General features: G+C 41.6%; 1 protein-coding gene across 1 annotated transcript in view; it reads left to right on the plus strand.

Annotated features, from left to right (window-relative positions):
• Nucleotides 1-21,738, plus strand: part of IQGAP1 (IQ motif containing GTPase activating protein 1) — a 1,927,315-nt gene that overhangs the window by 1,552,989 nt on the left and 352,588 nt on the right. Inside the window, exon 28 of the mRNA XM_044076373.1 lies at nucleotides 19,192-19,324. Coding sequence (XP_043932308.1) covers nucleotides 19,192-19,324 — 133 coding nt within the window. The remainder of the gene's footprint in view (nucleotides 1-19,191; nucleotides 19,325-21,738) is intronic.

A 21,738-nucleotide genomic window follows, 5' to 3' on the forward strand; every position in this document is an offset into this window, starting at 1 on the left:
CACACATAGAAACACAAAACACACACCTGCATTCGAGGAGGCTCTCAAAAAAAAATCTACCCAAGCAAGCAACAGGGACCTCTAAAGCAGAAACACAAGCAACCTCAACCCCCCAACACAACCCAAATGACACATAGCCCACAGACTCAGTGTGCCACTCAACCACAGCCCATAAGGCATAACAATGTACCCAACACTCTAGTCATAGGTGACTCTATAGTCAGGCACACTGATGTTCCACTCACCAGGCTAAACAAGGAGAAAGTTACTGTCAGCTGCCTGTCAGCTGCCAGGATCCACCACATAATGCATGCACTCAGATCACTCCACAGCAAGTACAAATATGACTCTGTCATTGTCCATGTTGGTGTGAATGACCTGAGACATGCCTCCCTGGACTACATGAAAAGAGACATGGAGGAGCTTTCTGATCTTGTAGCCCAGGGAGGTATGACCCTAGCCCTGAGTAGCATCCTGTCGTCACCCAGAATGATACCACAGTACAAGGACAAAATGAGTGACTTCAGCAATTGACTAAGCTTCTGGTGTCATTCTAAGGGGGTCCAGTGTCCGTCTGTCTGGGTTGACATGATCGACAAACCATGATGCTTTGCCAGAGATTGCCTGCACCTGTCGCCCTTGGGATTCCGGATACTGGCTAAGGCTCCTGCCACCCCTATAGTGCCTTTTTTAGGCAAGATTCAAATGACAAATTCATCACCGTAACAGGTACAAACAAGCAAAATCTGTGGGTAATGCTACTCAATGCTAGAAGTCTAAACCTCAAAATGCACTCACTCGAGGCACTCCTTAAAATGGATAACATTGACATCTGTGCAGTGACAGAGACCTGGTTCAAGGCTCTAGAGAGCACCCCTGCATTACCAGGCTATAATTCGTACCACACCTTTCGGCCACCTAACCTGGACCGAAGCACTAAAGGCGGAGGCGTGTCCATATTCATTAAGGATATCCACACCTCCAGGCGAGTTGCTCAGCATAATGCATCTGAGATCATCCAAGTGCAACTAACTCTGGGCAAGACCGCAGTGCAAAGTGTAGCTTGCTACAGATCCCCCACCATGCCCCAGGATCCCCACTCCTCATTTCTTGATACACTGGAAAATATTAGGGTACAACCTAACACTCTAATAATGGGCGATTTCAACTACCCCACCATTAACTGGGAAAACTACTCATGTACCAACTCTTGTGCTCAATGTTTTCTGGAATTTATAAATTCCACTGCCTTGGTTCAACTTATCCACACCCCCACCAGGGGCCGCAATATCCTAGACCTGGTCATTACCAGAATGGGAAACCGGTGTTCCACACCAGTGGTCAATTCCTCGTTGGTCAGATCGACCACAAGCAAATCACCCAAGACATCCACATACCACCCCCACCACTCATTAGGGAAACCACCATAAAAAATTTCTCCACAGCCAACTTCACGCTTCTTAAGACAGAAGTGACAAACTTCACAACACCCATGCTGACTGACAATAGAGATACCACTGCTGAATCCTATACAAGTTGCACTTTATAAGCACTTACACGAGTGCGTGGATCATGCAATCCCTAACAGAACCGAGATGCTATCCTCCAAAAAAAGGAAACTAATCTGGTGGTCCCCTGCTATAAACAAACTCTCCAACAGAAGAAAGAAACTGTTGCAAAAAAAAGAGTAAAATCCCATGATTGGAGGAACTCCATGGTTAGCCTCAGTAAGAAGCTGAGATCCCTCATAAAATCCTCCAAAGCTAGTTACGAAAACAAAATCACCACTGATTCTAAAGACAAACACAAAGCATTCTATAGCTATGTCAAGAATCTCAATAGCAACACTCAGATCTGCTCTGAGTTACAGAGCAATGGCACTAAATATACAGAACCAACTGATATTGCCAACATCCTGGCAGATCGATTCAGTGCTAACATTACCCCTCTCTCATCCCCTAAAGGGCCCATCTCTATACTGGAAGAATGCAAAGTTCCTGTAATCACGGCTGCACAGGTTAAAAAAAATACTCTCCAAAGCCAAGAACACAGCATCCATGGGACCTGACAACATCCCAGGCTGCGTTCTACATGAACTACAGAACGAACTGGCACCCCACCTAATTACCATGTTCAATCATAGCCTCACCTCAGGCTTTGTGCCCACTGAATGGCGCACAGCAACTGTTATCCCACTCCACAAAGGGGGAGCTACCATGGACCTTGGGAACTACCACCCCATTAACCTGACGAGCCTGGTCTGCAAGGCTATGGAGCGTATCATCATGGAACTTCTAAACAATGACATTGGTAATCTCCAAACTCTGGACCCTACCTAGTTCGGGTTTGTAAAAGGCAGATCATGTCTCCTAAACCTGATAGACCTCTTTGAAGAGGTCACCAAAGCCATAGATGAGGGTAAGGTGGTTCATACAGCCTATCTAGATCTCGCCAAGGCTTTCAACACCATCTCCCACTCTGGAATTATAGACAAACTCACTAAACTAGGTATAAATCCCTATGTCACAAGATGGTTTGCCAACTGGCTCACTGACAGAACCCACACTGTGAAAGTAGCAGACTCTAAATCCAACTTCAGACCAGTGACAAGTGGAGTACCACAGGGTTCAGTCCTAGGTCCTCTCCTGTTTGGTATCTACTTCTGTGAAGTACAGGCTAACACAGAAGCTCTTTGGCTAACAAAGTTTGCAGATGACTGCAAACTAGGAGCCATAATCAAAACTCCTAATGATGTGGACATCCTACAAAAGGGCCTTACTGAGACAGATGCCTGGTGTCAAAGCCATGACCTCAAGCTCAGTGCCAAAAAGTGCATCGTCGTCCTTTTTGGTAAAAACTCTGTACCCATGAACTACCACATAGGCGGTAGTCTACTTAACATCGGAAGTGTGATAAGAGATCTTGGGACACAGGTGGACAGTAGTCTCTCCTTTGATAATCACATCGCCACAGTAGTCAGGAAATCCTTCTATGTGGCACACCTCATCACAAAAGGTTTCTCATCCAGGAAAAAAGAGGTCATTGTTCCCCTCTACTCATCACTCATTAGTCCCATTATAGAGTACAACGCCCCTTTTGGTATGTACATCACAAAAGGTTTCTCATCCAGGAAAAAAGAGGTCATTGTTCCCCTCTACTCATCACTCATTAGTCCCATTATAGAGTACAACGCCCCTTTAGGTATGCACCTCACAAGACATCTACAACAACTGGAAAGGCCACAGAATACCTCACAAAGAAGATTACCGGCCTCAAACAGATGCCCTACGCAGACCGTCTCAAAAAACTCCAGGTTTACTCTGTCACATATCGCCTGCTCAGAGGCGCTCTCTACCTAACATACAAAGCTATGTCAAACCCAGAACTTTTGGACATGCTCCACGTAAAGAAATCCCAATCCCACCGAACTACACGCTTTAGGGACCTCAACCTTGTCACCACAATAAACAGAACATGCTGGATGGATAGATTCCTGTCCCAGAGACTTCCCATGCTCTGGAACAAACTACCTATCTATATCAAACAAAGCTCCTCATTAGCACTCTTCAAAAAAAATCTTGATGATTGGAAGAGAAAGGAAATTCACCCCGGGGATCACTTCTGTGGCTCTGCTTAACAGGGGCACAGGAAAGTAATTATCTTGGTTGGCAAAAGCCAAGGTACCATTTGGCTAGGCTTATATAGGCCCTAGGGCCAATAGCCTAGTACCTACCTATGAACCTATGGATCTCAAGGATGGTTATCTCCACATTCTTTAATCCCCATTTCAGGAGATTTTTGAGGTTCTTTGTTTCTTCTTTACATTTTCAGTTCTCTGCTTCACTCTTTGGCCTCTCTGCTGCCCCAAGGGTCTTCACCAAATGCCTCATTTTTGTGGTTGTCTTTTGCAGGGGGGCATAGCTCTCAACCTTCCATCTCTAAAATGAGGACCACTAGCCCTCATAACGTGGAACAAATGGGAAAAAGGGGACAATAGCTGCAAACCTTCTTCCTCTTAGCCCACCCCCACCCCTTTCATCCATTTCACTGTTGATAATTTGTTATATGTGAAGGTGTTTATCCCCTCTCAATAGTCATAGCCTTCAGTCCCTCCTCCTCAATACTTGTTCTCCACTAAACACCAAACAGAGGTGCAAAGTCTCCAGCTGCTTTTATCTTTAGCTACATTGTGTGCAGCAAATAATGAGCAAAGGGGAATACAAATATAAAAGAGAATAAAATCTGCCTTTGCAGACTAGTAAGCAGCATACAATTTCCACCTGTGGTGTATTCCTACACATAGTTTTTCTTGGAGAAACCTTCCAGTCCTTGAACAAGGGTGCCTTTTTGTTTACCTCATTTCCTTGGCTGTCCTTGATAATTAGCTAGGTTTAGCAGAGTCCCTTGGATTCTCCCCTGCTACTTTAAATTCCAATTGAAGGTTTCCCTCCCTTCCCCCACCCCAAGTGACTGCTCAGGTACAATACACCAAATGTTTTAAAAATGCTGGATACCATATTTGCTCTAATTGCAGCTGAAAGCCCTCCAGGTGTAGCATCTCTAGTAAGTGTCCCTGGACTAGCTGATAGTTTTTTAGCTAAGTTTTTAGCTAAGTTCTATCTGGAAGGTGTAGTCCCGCTCCGCTCCCACCCACCCCCCATATCATTACCTTTATACCTAGCCATACAACCATACCCCCTCACTTCCTCCCTAATCCCCCACCCCTGTACTTTCTTTTCTCATACTACCTCCCTTTTTTGCTCCTCCCCACACTTGCCTCCTATCCACTATCAAAGACTACTATACCTTACTCCCACCCCTTCCTCTCATCCTCTGTTCTACATCCCATAAAGTGACATGTCTCTTACAACTCAAACTATACTCTTACCTTCTCTACGCCTTATACTCTATCACCTCACCTATCACTCACAATTACCTACTCCCTATTTCCATCCCTCAAACACCACTCTTAACTCAAGTACTACACCACAACCCTATCTACTAATTTGTCCCTCCATCCTCCCCCCCCACCACTCCCATTCTTAAAATAAAAATATCTCCCCCTCCCCTTTAAAACAAAAAAAAAAAGTCTACTCACTCAAATTAAAACCCCATTACAAACCTCTACTTCTATCTGGTGACATTTCATCCCAACCCAGACCCTACAGACACTACCCTGAACAATAACCCCCTGTATCTAAACCTGCCAACCCCTCCAACCCACAAAAACAAGTACAATTCTGCTCAATCAATGTCGGGAGCTTTGTCAATAAAGTTCAAGAACTCCATGCTTGGATAGCTAACTCTACTGCTGACATAGTTACTCTGGTGATATTAACATACTTGAGAACATCCTATCTCACCCCTCACATACCATCCACAATGAAATAATTATACTGCGAGATATTAATATTGATTGGCTTACAATACAAGCTCCCAGCACTTCTTCCTGTATAAACCTACATGGGTTTGAGCATGTAATCACAACCCCAACCTACATTAATAAATCTCACCTACCTAGCTCTCTTCTTGACTGGATATTGGTCTCCCACCCTCAAAACTGTCAACTCCCAAACCCTTCCAAATGCCCTCAGCGACCACTGCCCTATAAAACCGTTACCAGACATACCCTCCACCTTACCAAACCTAACAAATTTATTACCACCCGCTCACTTTCTCATTTCTGTCCTAACTCCTTTATTCACCAACTCTCCAAAATTAACTGGTTTTACCTCACCACTCTTCCTTTAGATGAGGCTGTCCACTCCTTCAACACTACATTCCTAAACGCTCTTAACTCCCTTGCTCCTCTTCGCACAATTAGAATCAAATCTAATACTGCTCCCTGGCTCACTAAGTCTACCAGAACCCTCATGAAAGACTGGGATAGGATTTGGAAAATGTGGACTAAAACTAGGTCCCCTTCTCTTCTTCAGAAATATAAAGAACTCAGAAATAAAATTTAAAAAAGTCATCCATTATGACAAAACAAACTTCTATGCCAATCCTCCCTCTACTCTTAAATCAGATCCAAATAAATTCTGGAGCTCTATTAAACAGACTCTTCATCCAGGAAACCCTTCCTCTCTTAACCCATGTCCCAATGCAACACCTGAAGACATAGCCAACAAATTTAACAATCATTTTATAAACTCAATAACCTCCATAATAAATTCTCTCCCCCCAAAAAACTACACTAGCACCCCCACAAACTCTATACCTCTTCCAAATCCTCCTAACTCCTTCTCTTTAAAAGCACTATCAACTATGTAAAGGCATTACTCTCTAAACTTAAACCTTGCTCCCCAACTATTGACAAACTACCCTCTTACTTCCTGCAGATTGCCTCTGAACCTCATGCCTATCCTGTATCCATCTTAGTCAACCGATCCATTTCTGAATCCTATGTCCCCACTGTGTGGAAGAATTTCTTTACTCTACCCATTCACAGAGAGGGGCAACTCCTCAGACATGTCCAACTTCAGACAGATTGCCATACTCACTCCACTCTCAAAAATCCTAGAGAAATGCATTCACAAGCAGGTAATGCATTACCTTCACCAGGAAAACCTTCTCACACCCACAACAGCATGGTTTCCTCCCCAAGCATAGTACAACTACTGCACTCATATCATTCATCAACATAGTTTCCCTAGCTCATGATAACAATAAACTTGTCTCATGCCTATTCCTTGACCTTTCTAAAGCCTTTGTCACTGTCTCTCACCCACTCCTCCTAGATAAACTCACTAACTTACATTTCTCTCCCCTACTATCTCCTGGTACTCCAGCTATCTCTCAACCTGCCAGCAGTCAGTTAAATGGCTCTCTGCACTGTCCTCCCTTCTCACTGTACAAATGGGAGTCCCCCAAGGGTCCATACTTGGACCACTACTCTCTAATATTTTCACTAACTTGCTCTATTCCTCTTGTCCCCAGTCATCTCTTGTGCAATATGCTGATGACTCAACTGTTATAACCATTGCTGACAACCCAACTGACCTCCACTCAACTACCCATGCATCCTTCCACACCATTGAGACTTGGCTTAGTGATAAACCAATACTTAATCCCAAAAAAACTAAGCTCCTACTCTTCCTCCCTAAAAACATCACCACACTCAAAAGTACATTTACCATATTATCCTGCAACAACACTATCATATCAGCTGAATCTAGTACTAAATTGCTAGGTGTCACAGTAGATGATCAGCTTAAGTTTGATCTCCATATTACTAACTCGGTAAAAAGAACTCATCAGAAACTTGGACACCTTTTCCGTAGCAAGAAATACTTAACTAACACTGCCCGAATAACTCTCTCCCAGGCTTTATTACTCCCAACACTCCTGTACAGCTGCCACATATTCAAAAACCTAAATTCTTCACTTATTTCCAAGCTTGAAACTACCTATAATAAGATTGCCAGATTTGCAGCTAACCAAACCTGCAAGTCACACCACTGCTTAGCAATACAGCAACTAGACTGGCTAGAATTCCCTTAGCTGCTCCAACTATACCAACTACAAATCATCCACTCAATCCTCTATCTACCCTCCTTCTGCCCCAGCCTCTCCACTATCATATCCAAATATTCCCCTGCTAGGACGTTAAACAGCTCAAATCAAGAATTATTAGACATCTACAAACCCAATACCAAAATAGGCTGCATTCTATAACTATAACCCAGCTATATCCTGGAACCAACTCCCCTTGGAAATAAAATCCCTCTAGCATAGCAAAAGTTTCAAATTGGCCACAAAGAAATACCTAAAAACAAAATGGTCTTGCCACTGTAGCCAACCACCCTGAAACCACCATCCTTTCTCCTATTTCACCACCTCACTCTTAATGTGTTTTTAACACTATTCCCCTGCCTCTTCTACCTCTTCTCTTCCTCTTATCTCCGACCACTCTTAATTCTTAGTCTCAAAACAACCTACCTGTCTAGTCTGTCTCCTATACTCTACCTCCCTACATCTCCTACTAGCCATTCCTACTTTACTTTCTGGTTTCCAAACTCCTATACAACTAGATCCTACCCACTTTAAATAAGCATCTACCTAACTATCAACTCATTTTGCTGTAAGCAGCTAAAATAATATTGTAACTAGTCACATTTTCTTCTGCTAATTGTTTAAAGCCTTGTTTGTAACAACTCGCATACTTGTCTGCCAGTTGTTAATACTCTGTATAATTGAATTGCCTGAGGAGCTTTTTTTTCTCTCCAGGTCTCTGCTTGTAAGATCCTATAGCTGATTGTTACTACTATGTTACTAAAATTTAATAAATTGTTTTCTATTCCAGAGGAGCTTTTCTCCCCGTGTCTCTGCTGAAAATGAGCCAAAAGCTCAGCCAGACTAACCCAGTTAACAAATGTAAAATAAAAATAATAAAATAAAATAAATAAATAAAATGTGGGACACATACTAATGGCTTACTAACAACTTCAACTGGGAAGGCCATAGAATGGCTAAAATATTCTGGTTTTACTTGCAAAGAAGATCTTTTACTGAATTAATATGATTATTTCTATTTACCATGGATTTCACTTATAAAAATTCCTAACACTGAATGCGTGACAGAGTCTTTCAATGTGGAACGTTGAGGAACTTTGAGGAACATGAACTTTTTAAGACCCCAAATGAGGTACGTTCGTCGTACTGGGGTACACTTGAGAGGTATGGGGGGGTACAAATTTTTCCTTACCTGGATGACCTGCTTATTCAGACTTCCTCTCCAAAGACTCTGCTTCAGCACCTCCATTATGCTGTTTGTCTCTTGCAAAGCCTAAGATGTATAGGAAATTTCCAAAAAGTCCTTAATGAATACTTCTCAGGATCATGTTTTTCTTTGGTGCAGTCTCCAGACCATTCATATAGTTGCATCCCTGTTGCCCCCCCAAGGCTTTGAATCTGATTGATTGCCTTTTTTCAAACCCTTCTTCAGGTCACTGTTACAGCCAGGGAGTTTCTAGGGGCTCTAGGATACATGGCTTCCACCATTCCTATGCTTTCTCTAGCCAGGCTTCACATGAGAAAGCTACAGTGTTTCCTAAAGTCAGTATAGCTTCGAGTCTCATCTTTTGGACTTCTCTTCCATGCTTCAAATTAGAGCTTCAGTGGTGGATTCATCAACTGTCTCTCAACCCAGGGCTTCCTTTTCAGCCACATCCCCTCTCAGGAACTCTCTTCGAATGCCTCAGAAATGGGATGTGAGTTTCTTTTAGCCCTCTAAAGGTTCTAGGGTCTTTAGTCCCTTCGTCAGAGAGTGGACCATATCAATATCAACGCTATGAGAGCTGTCTTTCTTGCTCTTCAGGCTTTCCATACTCTTTCTTCCAGGGCCTCTTAAAATCTTTACAGACAATACCACAATTTTGTGGTTTATCAAAAAGCAAGGGGTGACACAGTCCTACTTGTGCAGATTATCGCATCAGGTCTGGGATCTGGCTGTCCAGTATCTGATGACTCTTCAGGCTATTTATATTCCTTTAGAACAAAACCTTGTAGCGAACTATCTGAGCAGGTCCATAACACAGACTCATGAGTGAATGCTTCACATAGATGTGTTCCTGGACATTGTCAACCAGTGGGGTACTCCTCAAGTAGATCTTTTTGCCTGTCCTCTGAACAGACAACTTCCTCTCTCTTTTCACCAAAGTCCTATGTCCTCTGGCTTGGAAGGTGGATGCCTTCTCTGTTTCTTGGAAGAGGATGTTTCTTTATGCCTTCCCCCCTCGTCCTGTTATTCCGAGGGTCCTGCTCTAGATAGAACAGGACTCTCACAAAATCTTGTTGGCGACTCCCCTTCGGCCCAGACAGCATTGGGTTTCCTCTTCTTCTGCACCTAGCCAAGGGCAATAACCACAAGTTACCTCACAGGGTATACTTGCACAAGAAAAGGGGTCTCTCATCCAGCCTCACTTGTCCGTTCTTCACCTGACAGTGTGGGTGATTGGGTTTTGATCCTTTTTAGGGATCACTTTTCTGAGGATGTGTTTCACGTTCTGCATGAGGCCAGGAAACCTGCTACCAGGAAAACGTATTTGTACAAATGGAAAATTTGATGTCTTGCTCCTAACCTGGATCCACTTTTTGTGGAAATTCTTTTGATCTCTCATATTTGTGCGAATTTCTCCATGCTGGGTTGGCATATTCTTCAGTTAACACCCACGTTTCAGCTATTTCTGCTTGTCTGCCTTTGCCTCCTCCTCTGGCCTGTAGATTTGAGGTTAAACAATTTCTTAAAAGCATCGTTCATATTAGGCCTCCTAGGAAGCCTATTCCTCCTTCCTGAGACTTCAATTTTGTGCTTGAAAAATTGACTCTGCCTTCAATTTCTTTGCAGCATTGTACGTGGAAGACTGTTCTGTTGCCCCTTACTTGAGTTAGAAAGGTGTCTGAGCTTCAGGCCCTTATGGCTGTCCCTCCTTTTTTAGTTTTTAGTCGGGATAGGGTGCCTGTTCGTGCTGATCTTCCTTTAATGCCCAAGGTGGGTTGAATGAATTGTCTCTTAATCAGTCTATTAATTTGCCCACTTTTTTCCCTTCTCCGCAGTCTGCTAGTGAAAGGTTCTTCACACCTTGGATTTACATAGGCAGCTCAGATATTATTTGGATAAGACTAAGGCCATTTGCAAGTCTGAGCAACTTTTTGTTTCCTTTCATCCTAGATCTCTAGGTTTGGCTGTTTCCAAGCAAACCATTTCTTCTTGGATTTCTAAGGCCATTTCCTCTTGTTACTCTCTTCATGGGAAAATCATTTCTACTTCTGTAAAGGCTCATTCTACCAGGGCTGTGTCTTCGTCTGGTGCAGTTTTCAAGGAATTGGATACCAATCCCATGGGCTATCCTGCATGGCTTTCTTGAGGGCTCTGCTGGTTCCTTCTCTTGAGCTTTTGTACTGTTCCTTGAGTAAGGAATATTGCAGCAGTGATATAGAAGGACATAGAACAGGTGTGTAAAATCTTACCATAACAATAGATGTCCTCTTCACTGTTGCAGTATTTGCTCCCTTCCTCCTCACCCTTTTCTCTGCGGGTTTATATTAGATAGATGAAGGTTTATCTTGGCATACGCTCTAATTGAAAATCCTAGACCTCAAACTCACTATTGTGTGGGGCTGCGTCCCCCACACCCCCTGCTAAATATATATATATATATATATATATATATATATTCACTGTACAGCGATCTCGTAAAAGGCATATCGAGGTCCGGGATTTTCGATTATTGCGTTCGCTAACATAAATTTTTGTTTATCTAATATAAACCCTTTTCTGCTCCTTTTTTTCTTTTCTCCTTTTGGATGCACTTGTTCCTCCTCCTGAGGCTTTAAAGTTCTGAAGTATTTACATCTGTATGTCATCTTTATGCCTATCACCATGAGCGGGGTGCATACAAGTGACGTACAGCATGCTAATAATCCTAAGGCTTTGGCATACTGGCTGGACATTGGGCTACCCTTGGCAGGGAATCCCTTGAGTAAGGAATACTGTAACTGTGAAAGGAAAGACGTCTTCTGTTGTGATAAGATTTTATACAACTGTACTTTCATATTTTTCTTTGTTTGAACTGTCACTAACCTAGGTCTTAACTGAAAAGTGTCCCCAGACCAACCTCAGTGATGGTCAAATAAGTAGTGATTTTTCTCTGTATATGGAGTATGGATGCTTAGATATCTAGGGAAAGAAAGCTCTGCTTAACTTCTATGCCTTATCTGTGCATTTCCAACTGATACCACCCCCCATGTGGCTCAACTCTCACATAGTCAGGTACGGGAAACCAGGTGTTCAGAGAATGCAGCAAATTCTCATTTACAGTATGACTTGGCTCCTTGGCCTTTGGAATGACTGTGCAAAAGCTTTTGCAGATTTTGTCAAGGGTGTTTGACATAGTGCATATACTTAACTTTGGATCCTGTTCATGCAGTCAAGTCCATTCAATCAGATGTGTGGGTCTTTGAACCAGTTACTTGATTTGAATTGTCAGAATTAGTGGTCCAGCTTTGAGCCCCTTTAAGAAATTTTCCCACCCATAATACACCACTTCCTCTAGTAACCTCAGATTTCATTTGCTGCAACAGAGAAAAGACATGGATCTTCATTCCTCCACTCCACTGCAATATATTTGTTTTCTTTCCTTTATGATATTTATTTCTGTTAGTCTAAATACTAGTGTATGTAGGATGTTTGATTTCTTTTTAAGCGTTTATAATTGTACAGTGTATTTTTCTATATGTTCTTAATCTTCAGTAATGAACAAGGAAAAGCAGAGCAGCTACATATGAAGTGTTCACTATACGGACACAAGATTCCTCCTTAGACACACATGACCTTTATGTGGTGTGTTTGGGGATGCAACATTTATTTCTGGAATTTGGTATTTGAGCTGGTTTTGACTTAGAGCCCTGCCCAATAGATGGAAAAAAAAGATCTTGAAAGGACTTTTGCTGCCACAAGCAGAGTCAGCAAAATCTAAAATTGTTGAAGAAAAGCTCGAGGCATAAGGAGTCAGAAACAAGGGAGAGGTCATGTGATTCTTTGAGTCCAACTTCTGCACTGAAATCCCAGAGTTTTGACATACCCATGGCATGAACTCCTACCTGCACTCCCCTCTGGATCCAGAGCCATTGAATCTGATTTTAGTGCAAGATTCAACTAAGAAGCAAGGGACTTTATAAAAAAATTTAAAAAAAACAGATCCTCTCCGCAGGTCCCAACCTTCCTCTGCCTAGGTGCTTCACACAATCTAATCCAGTGTACTATTTGTCAGGCTTTTGTTCCAGTAATGCATTGCAGATGCCTGTCCTCTTTATCCATTTATCTTGAGAGCCAACATCTCAAACGTCTGACCTTTGGTACCATGGCTGAATCTGCCCACCCTGAGGTACGGTCATCTCTTAAAAAGAAGACCAAGAAGTGTTGGTCTGACTATGCTGCTGTCCAGCATCCACCAGACATATCTTTTGAAGTGAGTGAAGGACCATCCATTGCCGACACTGGTTTACTCTCCTATGACCCTATCGGAGTCCGTCATGGAACCGGCTTCTCACATGTCCTCTGAAGCAGTGCATATGTTAGCACTGGACGTTGAGGGAGAACCACAGCTGATCATTTCCAAAGGGCCTAGGGAGGGTTCCCCACTTTCCGGTTAAGGAAAGCGATCCCTGATACCCTTATTATAGAGTCTAGGCATGGCTTCAAGCCTCCTAGATTAATCAAGGCTGGCTTCCCTCTGAAGAAGAAGCAGAAAACTAAGTACATTCTTTGTATTCCTAAGGATCCTAAGAGGGAATGGCAGGATTTTACCCAGGGTTGTTCTGTGCTCCGATGGGCTTAAAACTACTGCTACTGGAATCGTAATCACAGTCTAATGGGGGTGGGCTACCCGTTTTCATCTGCCAGTACTCCATAAGATGAGCAGAGGAGGTAAAACTAGGAGGAGCTTTTAGGGCCAGATATACAGTGGTGGCGGGCAACGCAAAAGCCCCCTAGTTTAAAAGCTTACAACAGTCCCAAAACTAAGGTGAGTCACTGTTTTGTGTAATGTAAAATACTGGGAGGGATCTTGGTTTAATTATATCAAGCTCAAGTTACAAGTCATACAACTGGTCAAAGGTGGCTTTTTGATTTAAGTTTGAAAAGTGAATACAACACAGAATTTAGATGACCAATGCTGATAATCCAATTAAAAGCTCAGATGAATAACAATTGATATTGTTTGAAAATTATCTAAAACACAGAATTAGCTAAGCAATGATGATCTACTTAAGCTGTAGCTTCAGATTCAGGAGGGAGATAGTAAAAATGCAATAAAAAAGAGAGCCCACTCAGAAGTGATTTAAACTCATAGGCACAGCACAGAAACCACTTGAAAAACACTGCAGACTGTAAAGCATTTCAACTATAAAAATGAATTAATCTAATAGCTTTGACTTCGCATTTTTATATGCTGTGTTTTTAAGCTTCTATGCCTCTAGCAGTCTCCAAACTAAGCTTAAAAATTTATCACTTAACCATATCTTTTTCTCTTTTATTTATGCCCTATTTTAAACTCCCATTTTCATTTTATCTCATTTTCTAGCTATCGTGTCTGAAGAAATTTCTGTCTTCTGTAATGACTCTCAAATGAGTTCTACTACCAGTTCTGTAAATTCCTGTCTTTTTAAGCTGTAGGTGAGAAAGTGACAATGTCTTGTTTTTAGTTCATTACCTGTTTTATCTTGGTTTTTATCAGTTTGTGATCTGAAACAGCTGTTGGATGGCTGTTGAAGCTTTCAGTCAAACATACACAGATTATTGTGTGATATAATTTCTATCCAGTCTAACCCAGTTATTGTATCCTGAGGAATAATATGTAAATTTTCAGATTTCCTGATACTGGATTCATGTCGTCCATACCAAGTATTTTTATAAATTTCTTCAGAAATCTACCCTGTTGTTGTATTTTCCCTTCTAGATCCCCCTGATACATCCTTATGATTGTAATTTTCCAGTCCTCAACTATTAAATAATATCCCCTTGCTGAAAGCTGGTTAGCAGTTTTTGTTGAAATGCAAGTACATACCCATATAATCCTCATCCCTTACCAGTATCCCATAAAAAACACAAATGCTGTTGGTATTGTCTTTTATTCCTCTTCTGTCACTATTGGAGCCTGACTAGCAATCAGTATTATTACTACTCCTTTTCTTCCTTGATATTTTGCTGAATATTGATCCCGAAATTCTTTCTATATGAAATTCACATAATCATTTATTTCCAGATGTGTTTCCTCTTGCACTCCTTATTCACAGTCTACATTTCTTAATATAATTAAGTACTCATTTTTGTCTATGCCTGTAAGATCACTTATATTTTAAGGTAATATGGATGGCATAGCTATTTGTTGCCACCTAATAGACATGGCATATTTTTTTAATGTGCATTTCCAACTTTTGTCTTACATGGATGCATTGCTTGGCAGGCTGATCTTTTATACAGTTGTTTCTTTTTATTTCCATTTGAGCCTGTCACATTTTTTCAGGGCTTTCTGTTTTAAAGGAAACTCTCAAACAAAAAACTTAATATATGTTCAGAATACCCCGCCCCCTGTAAACGCATAACAAACACGCAACTATGCACATTTTCAAAAAATGAAGCTTAACCCTCCAGATAGGAACAGTGGCCCAAAATTGACAGCTGCACCCACAGGCATTACCTATCCATAAATTAAGGTTACTCTTGTTAAAGCGTGTGTTACATGTCTCAATTACACTGACTGGTGTCTGTTTTTTTCTTAGCTTTTGTCACCTACCCAGATGTGAAAAACAGCTTGTTTGCCTTCAGAAAACATTCTTTCAGCCCTTAGGGAGGAAAAAGCAGTGGCTATCTTTAAATAAAACTAAATTGCACACTGTTATATTAAATGCATTGAAGTATTCAGGCTGCCAGGGAGGCTACTATCTCTGATTCACTTCCCAGAATTTCAAACTTTGTTTCACTGAACTGCTTGCCATTGTATCTTTAAATTTTGCATTTCCCTCAGCAAATAATGCTCAGAGCTCCCAAGAATAATTGCTTGTATCTGCATGCAAAAGTAGTCAGCACTGAGGGAAAAAAAGTAACATGGAAGTAAAATGAAGGAATCTTCGTAGATTTCACCCAGAACAGAGAATGTATATCTGCCTTCAGCTGAATACATCTCTACTTCCACTGAGAATATTTGTTAATGGGAAAAAACAAGCTATTTTTTTTTTTCAGATAAAAGGAACTTGCCATTTTTCATGGCTTTTATCATTTTCTTATTTTGCAAGCCTACTTGCTGACAAACAACACTTGTTTATAGCTTGAACCGAGGGCATTAGTGTAGATATCCACCCATGTAAAAATAACATAAATTATTTTAATTCCAATCTGTGCACTTTTACACCCACCCACCCCCACACTGGCAGCCCAAGATCTCAGCATATTAAGTTAATCTTGTCTTGTGCAGCCTTACTTCTCTTGTATTGTAAAGGCTATATTTCTTATAACTAAAAAAGTACTTGTTTAATATCTGTAACATATACAGCAGTCACTGAAAAGACTCTTAGATTTAAAATACCCCTGATACTCACTGTACAAAATTGCTTTACTGTATAACCTGCAGTTTACATCATGAAATGTTTTTATGCTAATACTAATAGGTTATTATTTTTTTTTCATTTTAGTGTCATCCTACACGTTAACATAATATGGGCTATATGTTTTACAGTCCGCCCACAAGTTTAACAGTCAGCAAAAGTCCAGTCTTTCTCGACCACTTCTTGGAAAGCCATATTTCACAAATGTGACTAATGGTTTATAGTGCCCCATTTATTCATTAATTTCAGTGTTGCTGGTCTGCATCCTGATCATCTCCATTTCTCAACACCAGACTGCGGTTCACGTTCAGGGTACTCCTGATGTATTTTGTTAACTCCTGTGCTTTTTTCTGTCTTGAGCATTTTTCTGTCAAACATTGAACAAGGTTTCACTGACAGTCTCTCTAGAAGCTTTTTTTGTCAGAAGAATGAGAAATAGAGGCTCTTCTGTTTGCTTTCTCACTTTTTGTTGGATAAACTTATTGCCTCCTTAGCCTGTTCTGTATCCAAAAATGTATTTTATCCTCAAGGAAAAAGTATTCTGAAGACAGCAGGATACAGCAGCTTGAATCTCTCACGTGCCTCTTGACATGATTGCTAAGATAAAGTTGCTTCTCTTCTGCCTGGTGAACACTGAATAATCATTTTCCACAAACACTTTGCTGCTTCCCGTTTTAATACTTCTCCGTTCTGCCACAGTTTTATCATGGTCAACTCTTTCTGTTGGTATGATTACATCTCTACTAATGTAAGTCTTGGCTGCTGTCTCATGGCTAGGTTTGGTACAAACACTCGGTATGCCCCTTCATTTAAAAATGTGTTGCTGTAGAGAACCGGTCTAGTTGCTTATTTGTGCTTTCATAAAATTAATAGTCTGTTCCTCCCAGTTTTTCTGGTACAGCAGAAAATCACAGGTTTCCTCTGTGCACTGTCTTCTAACACTATCATTTTTTTAAACAGCCCTTCTTGAGAAGCCTCATAATCAGCCAGCCTTTTTACCATTTCAGCATCTGATTTTTGTACTTTTATCAGTTCATCTGAATAGCTATTTAAAGCTTTCTATTTTTTTCAGCCTTTTGTTGAGTTGATATACTCCTTCAGTGTTTCATTTATTTTAATCACCTCTGAGTATAATTGATTTAATAAATTACTGGTAGCCATCTGTTGTACCAGAGCTGAAGCTTGAACTACTTTGCTGAACAGCTGTTGAATTCTTCCCTGCCAGTGTTTTCACCTTTTCTCATTGATTTTCTTTCAAGTTGTCTAAAACTTCTTTGCTGGCATTCAGGTAGTGTACTTACCAGCCAGTAACTGAATTTAACCCAAGTTGACAATATCGCTAGCTCTTATTTCTCTGTTTACATACTGGAACAGCTGAAGTTAAGTTGCTGATCAGCATGCAACCATCTTGGAAGTCTCCATACTTGTTACCTTAATCAGTTTCTTATCCATACAGTCTGTATTGAGATGGGGTTTCATTAAGACTGCCGTTTGCTCTTCTTCCTAGCATACTTCCCCCTTATGTCAATGCACTGGAGTTTTGCATAGGTGGCAACTCTTCTGATTCAAGCTCCTGTAATAGTTTAGTTATTGATTATCATAACCCTTAATCTTTGTGGGCTGCAATCAGAACCCTCCAGCCCTCTGCCTGTGGCCTTGGTGTTCTTGTGCAAGCCTTCCAGTAGTCCTCATCTGCCTTTCCTTGAACTTAAGAAAGCAAATCATTGCTCCCTTTTCTTTACACTTATTTTCAAGTCTGTCAGACTCAGACAGGAAATTTAAGTGAACCCACCAAGGAAAAGCTTGTGATGGGAGGGGTGCATAAATTGAGACCTTTCTGAGTGCAATCCACAAAGTTCTAAGGTACAGTAAGTTTATATGTAACTAAACCTTTGTCTTTGCTGTCCTTGTATTCCCTTTTCAAATAGTGTTTTTTGAATAATTAAAGCCATTTCCTCCCCAACAGTTGATTGTCACATTTGGTTTCAACAGTTGACCTTGTCACTTGCAACCCTCTGCAGTTTTGACGGATTCATTATTGTGGCAGTCTGATTCATCCCAGACTGTAATACCCGAGGTTCCTTGCTAGACTGCTGAGTGTATAGCTGTAATCATGTGTGGCATAAAAGAGACAGTCTCTCAAGTTTTGCTGACTACTAAGAAATGACTACTAGAGCTATTCTTTTTATTAAACCCCACAAATATGGTTTCCCTACACATGAACAAGTCCAACAGAGACAGATTTAAACTTGCCAGTTTCTATGTTTTAAATTTGAAACTCTGATCATTACCAGTACATTTTTTTTTGTTTTTGGAGGGGGACACTGCAAGTGATTCAGAGTTTTGAGCTTCTGTCTGTCTGCAGTTGTGCGACTGTTGACTTGTTCCTCCCCAGTAAAAACAATTTATCTGGTTGAAGCTCTGACCACTTTGTCATCTGGCTGAAGCTTTTGTGAGTTCATTGTTTGCAAAACATGTGGATGCCACATAGTAATGCACATGGCACATAACCTAGTGATTCTTAGAGGAAAAGTGGAGAATTCAACTTTTGATAAATTCAAAAACCTGTTGGGTTTTTGCCAAATAATGCAAGGAATTGGAGGACTTGGACAGTTTTAGACTTTGCTATGGTATATTTGTCACAATATATTTAATTACTGGTGCCATCTGTCTGTTACACTTGTATAACAGTCAAACCTCTCAACTATCCAGATTTTCACAGAATGTCCAGATTGCTTTTTATTTTTGGTCAATTTCTCATAAAATGTGTGGTTTTCTAGCAAATCACTGAGAATTAAAGCCACTTGATAATGGCATATATTTGAGTTTCACCTTTGTTTCACACTTATCATCCATCAGAAAATGCATTATGACACACATCAAAGTGTTCTAGCTACTTTCTAAGTTTATAAGAACAATATTTAAAATCTGTCCCTATTTTTGGACTTCTGTTTGTCCAGATTTGTTGCACTAAGAGGTTGAGGGGTATAATAGCAGAGATGCTTTACAATTATTTCAGCTAATATTTTGTGTGTCACCTAGTTTTGTAATTAAGCATGACTGCAATATGTACTTTTTTGTTCACAGACGTTTTTTCCAGGCTGCTTGTGAAGTCCCAGAACCAGAGGACAGGTTCAATGTTGATGAATACTCTGATCTCGTAACAGTCAGCAAACCAGTGATCTATATCTCTATAGGAGAAATTATTAATACCCACACGGTAAGTAGAGCTCAGGAATATACTATGGAAAGAGCAATTATCTGACAGAAGTAGCATGTTACTTGTGTGCAAGGGAAACCTATAAAGTAGTTTATACTACTATTTTATTGCACTGTTTTTTTTGTTTTTGTTTTTTTTTTTTTTTTGTTTGTTTTGTAGGCTGTTTGTAGGCTGTATCAGTAAGATTTTGCTGCACTTTGCTGGTTTATGCTTTTCAGTTTGATTGTCTGCTATTGGATATTTAATTTGAGGAAAGCTGTTTTGAATTACTGTGCCTTTTTTTTTCATTCCTCGCATCCTCACTACCTTGCAAGGTTCTGCTTCTTAAAGTTGAATGTTGATATCCTGTAAAATGAAATCCCAAATCAAAATGTTAGTTTGTGCAGTAATGCAAGCCCACCACCCAAAGCACCCCTTTCTGATTTATTTCATTTCCAAGGTTATGCAGGTGTAGAAGCAAGGGAGTATATGGAGTTGATATAGGGAGTTTTCTCCTGTACTCCCTTTAGCTGTTTTTTTTTTTTTATTTTCTCTTCTCTTCCTGCACTTGGGATTGCATATGCTTCTTCACAATATGATGTTGCTTGCTAGGTTAAGAGTTTCTAGTCCATAAGCCTGTAAGTTCTTTTCTGCCTTTTTTCACATTTTATCTCAAGCCTGAAATTTGACTTGGACAAGTTTTACATTTTATGCCTAAAAGTAAAAGCCATTTCAAAGTGTGCTCTTGATTGTCATTGACCGACCTACACAACACTGCCTCAGCTATCAGAGGAGAAGTATTATATCAAACATTGCTGCAAGTATCAGAGTTCTAGTTCATTTACAGCAAAATAGATGGGAAAAGCTGCATATATATGTCTTATCTTTTGCCAGATGGTAGCTGTAGAGTGCGCTCACTACAGGGATCAGCAGAACAGCACTTGGTGCAACTTTAGCCATTGGCGTAGCACCATGCAAAGTGAAGGATATGTGTGGCAGACTTTTTATCTTACTTGGAATAAGTCCATCAGTGAAGTGATGGAAAAGTCAAGTTTTGCCAACTACCACTTTGTTAGTGAAAGGTCTGGCTCAAACCAGTTATCTGAAGTAGGGACTTCATTTGTCAGCAACCTGTGGGTCTTGGATCCGATATCGGATCTGAGCCAGCAACTTGTTTCATAGCTAATGGATCCGAGCTCCTAGCTCCTAGCTCCTCCCCTCACCCATAATCCCCTGCCAACCCTCCATGACCTCAGATCTAGTTTGCCGCGCTTGTGGATGGCTGGATTCCTTTGAGCTCTAGTGAAATCGTCAGTTAAGTCTGTTTTTTAGTCAACTTTTTCAACAGTTAAATTTAAAAAAGTGTGTAAGAGTCAGGTTCCCTGTAATTTTTATTTTTTACATAGTTTTCCCTGCCTTCGCTGGTCGTTAGTGAGTGTGTGTTTGTGTTTTTGGGGCCTGTGTGTTTGTGTAGCACTCCTTTTTCTTTAAAGTATGGCTGAGGCCCCAAAAGCCATTTTTTCTAAATGTACCGAGTGTGGCCATAAGCTCTCCCCGGCTGACGGCCACACTCGGTGCGTTCGGTGCCTTGGGGTTGAACACCTCACCTCAGGCTGTACCATTTGTGCAGCGTTCAACCCCAGGGCACTGAAAGATCGGAGGTCGAAGCTGGTCCTGGCGGGACTTTTGCCCCCGGACTCGGCTCCGGCCTCCGCTGCTCCCGTGGCACTACCACAGGCTGTGGTCATTGCCACTCCTGCCCCCCTTCCTTTGGCCGGGACTCAAACTCCCGCTAAAGCGCCGGAGGACAGGGAGGCTAGGAGGGAGAAACGGAGGGAGAAGCACCACAAACGGCAGGCTGAGGCCTCCACTTCGGCCCCGCCAGCTAAGACGGCTTCTCCCTCCACTGCTTCTAGGTCTCCTCCTCCTCGGCTCCGATCTCCTTGCTTCTCCCCAGGGCCCAAGGAGGAGGAGACCCCCAGCCCTTGTCTTGGCTCCACCCTGCACTCCCTCTCTGCTGGGCCAGGCTTCCATCACCTGGCCTCAGGGACAGCCTGCTTAAATGTCCCAGGTTGTTCCATTGGAACAGGATGTTGCTGACGAGACCTCCTCGGACAGCCCCCCCCCCACCGAGGAAGTGCCCCGCAAGCACAAGTGCAAGAGTAGGCACGTGGACTCCCCTGAGTCCTTAACTGAGGACACGGACTTGGATGAATGGGAAGGCTCCCCAAGATCACCCCCTGAGGATGTCTCCTTTGGAGACATCATGGAGATGTTGAGGATCAGAGGTGGGTGGTCTGCCCCCAAGGCTTCCTCCGATGAGTCCGTGTTTCTGGAGGCATTCGAAGCAGGCCCGTCTACCTCTTGGGTGTCCCCTCCGGCCAACCCCTTGGTGGACCTTATTACCACCAGGGCGTGGAAGGACCCGGACACCG

This window comes from Protopterus annectens, chromosome 7.part0 (genome assembly GCF_019279795.1).
Source record: "Protopterus annectens isolate FY-2018-M chromosome 7.part0, PAN1.0, whole genome shotgun sequence".
In the NCBI taxonomy this organism is placed as follows: Eukaryota; Metazoa; Chordata; order Ceratodontiformes; family Protopteridae; genus Protopterus; species Protopterus annectens.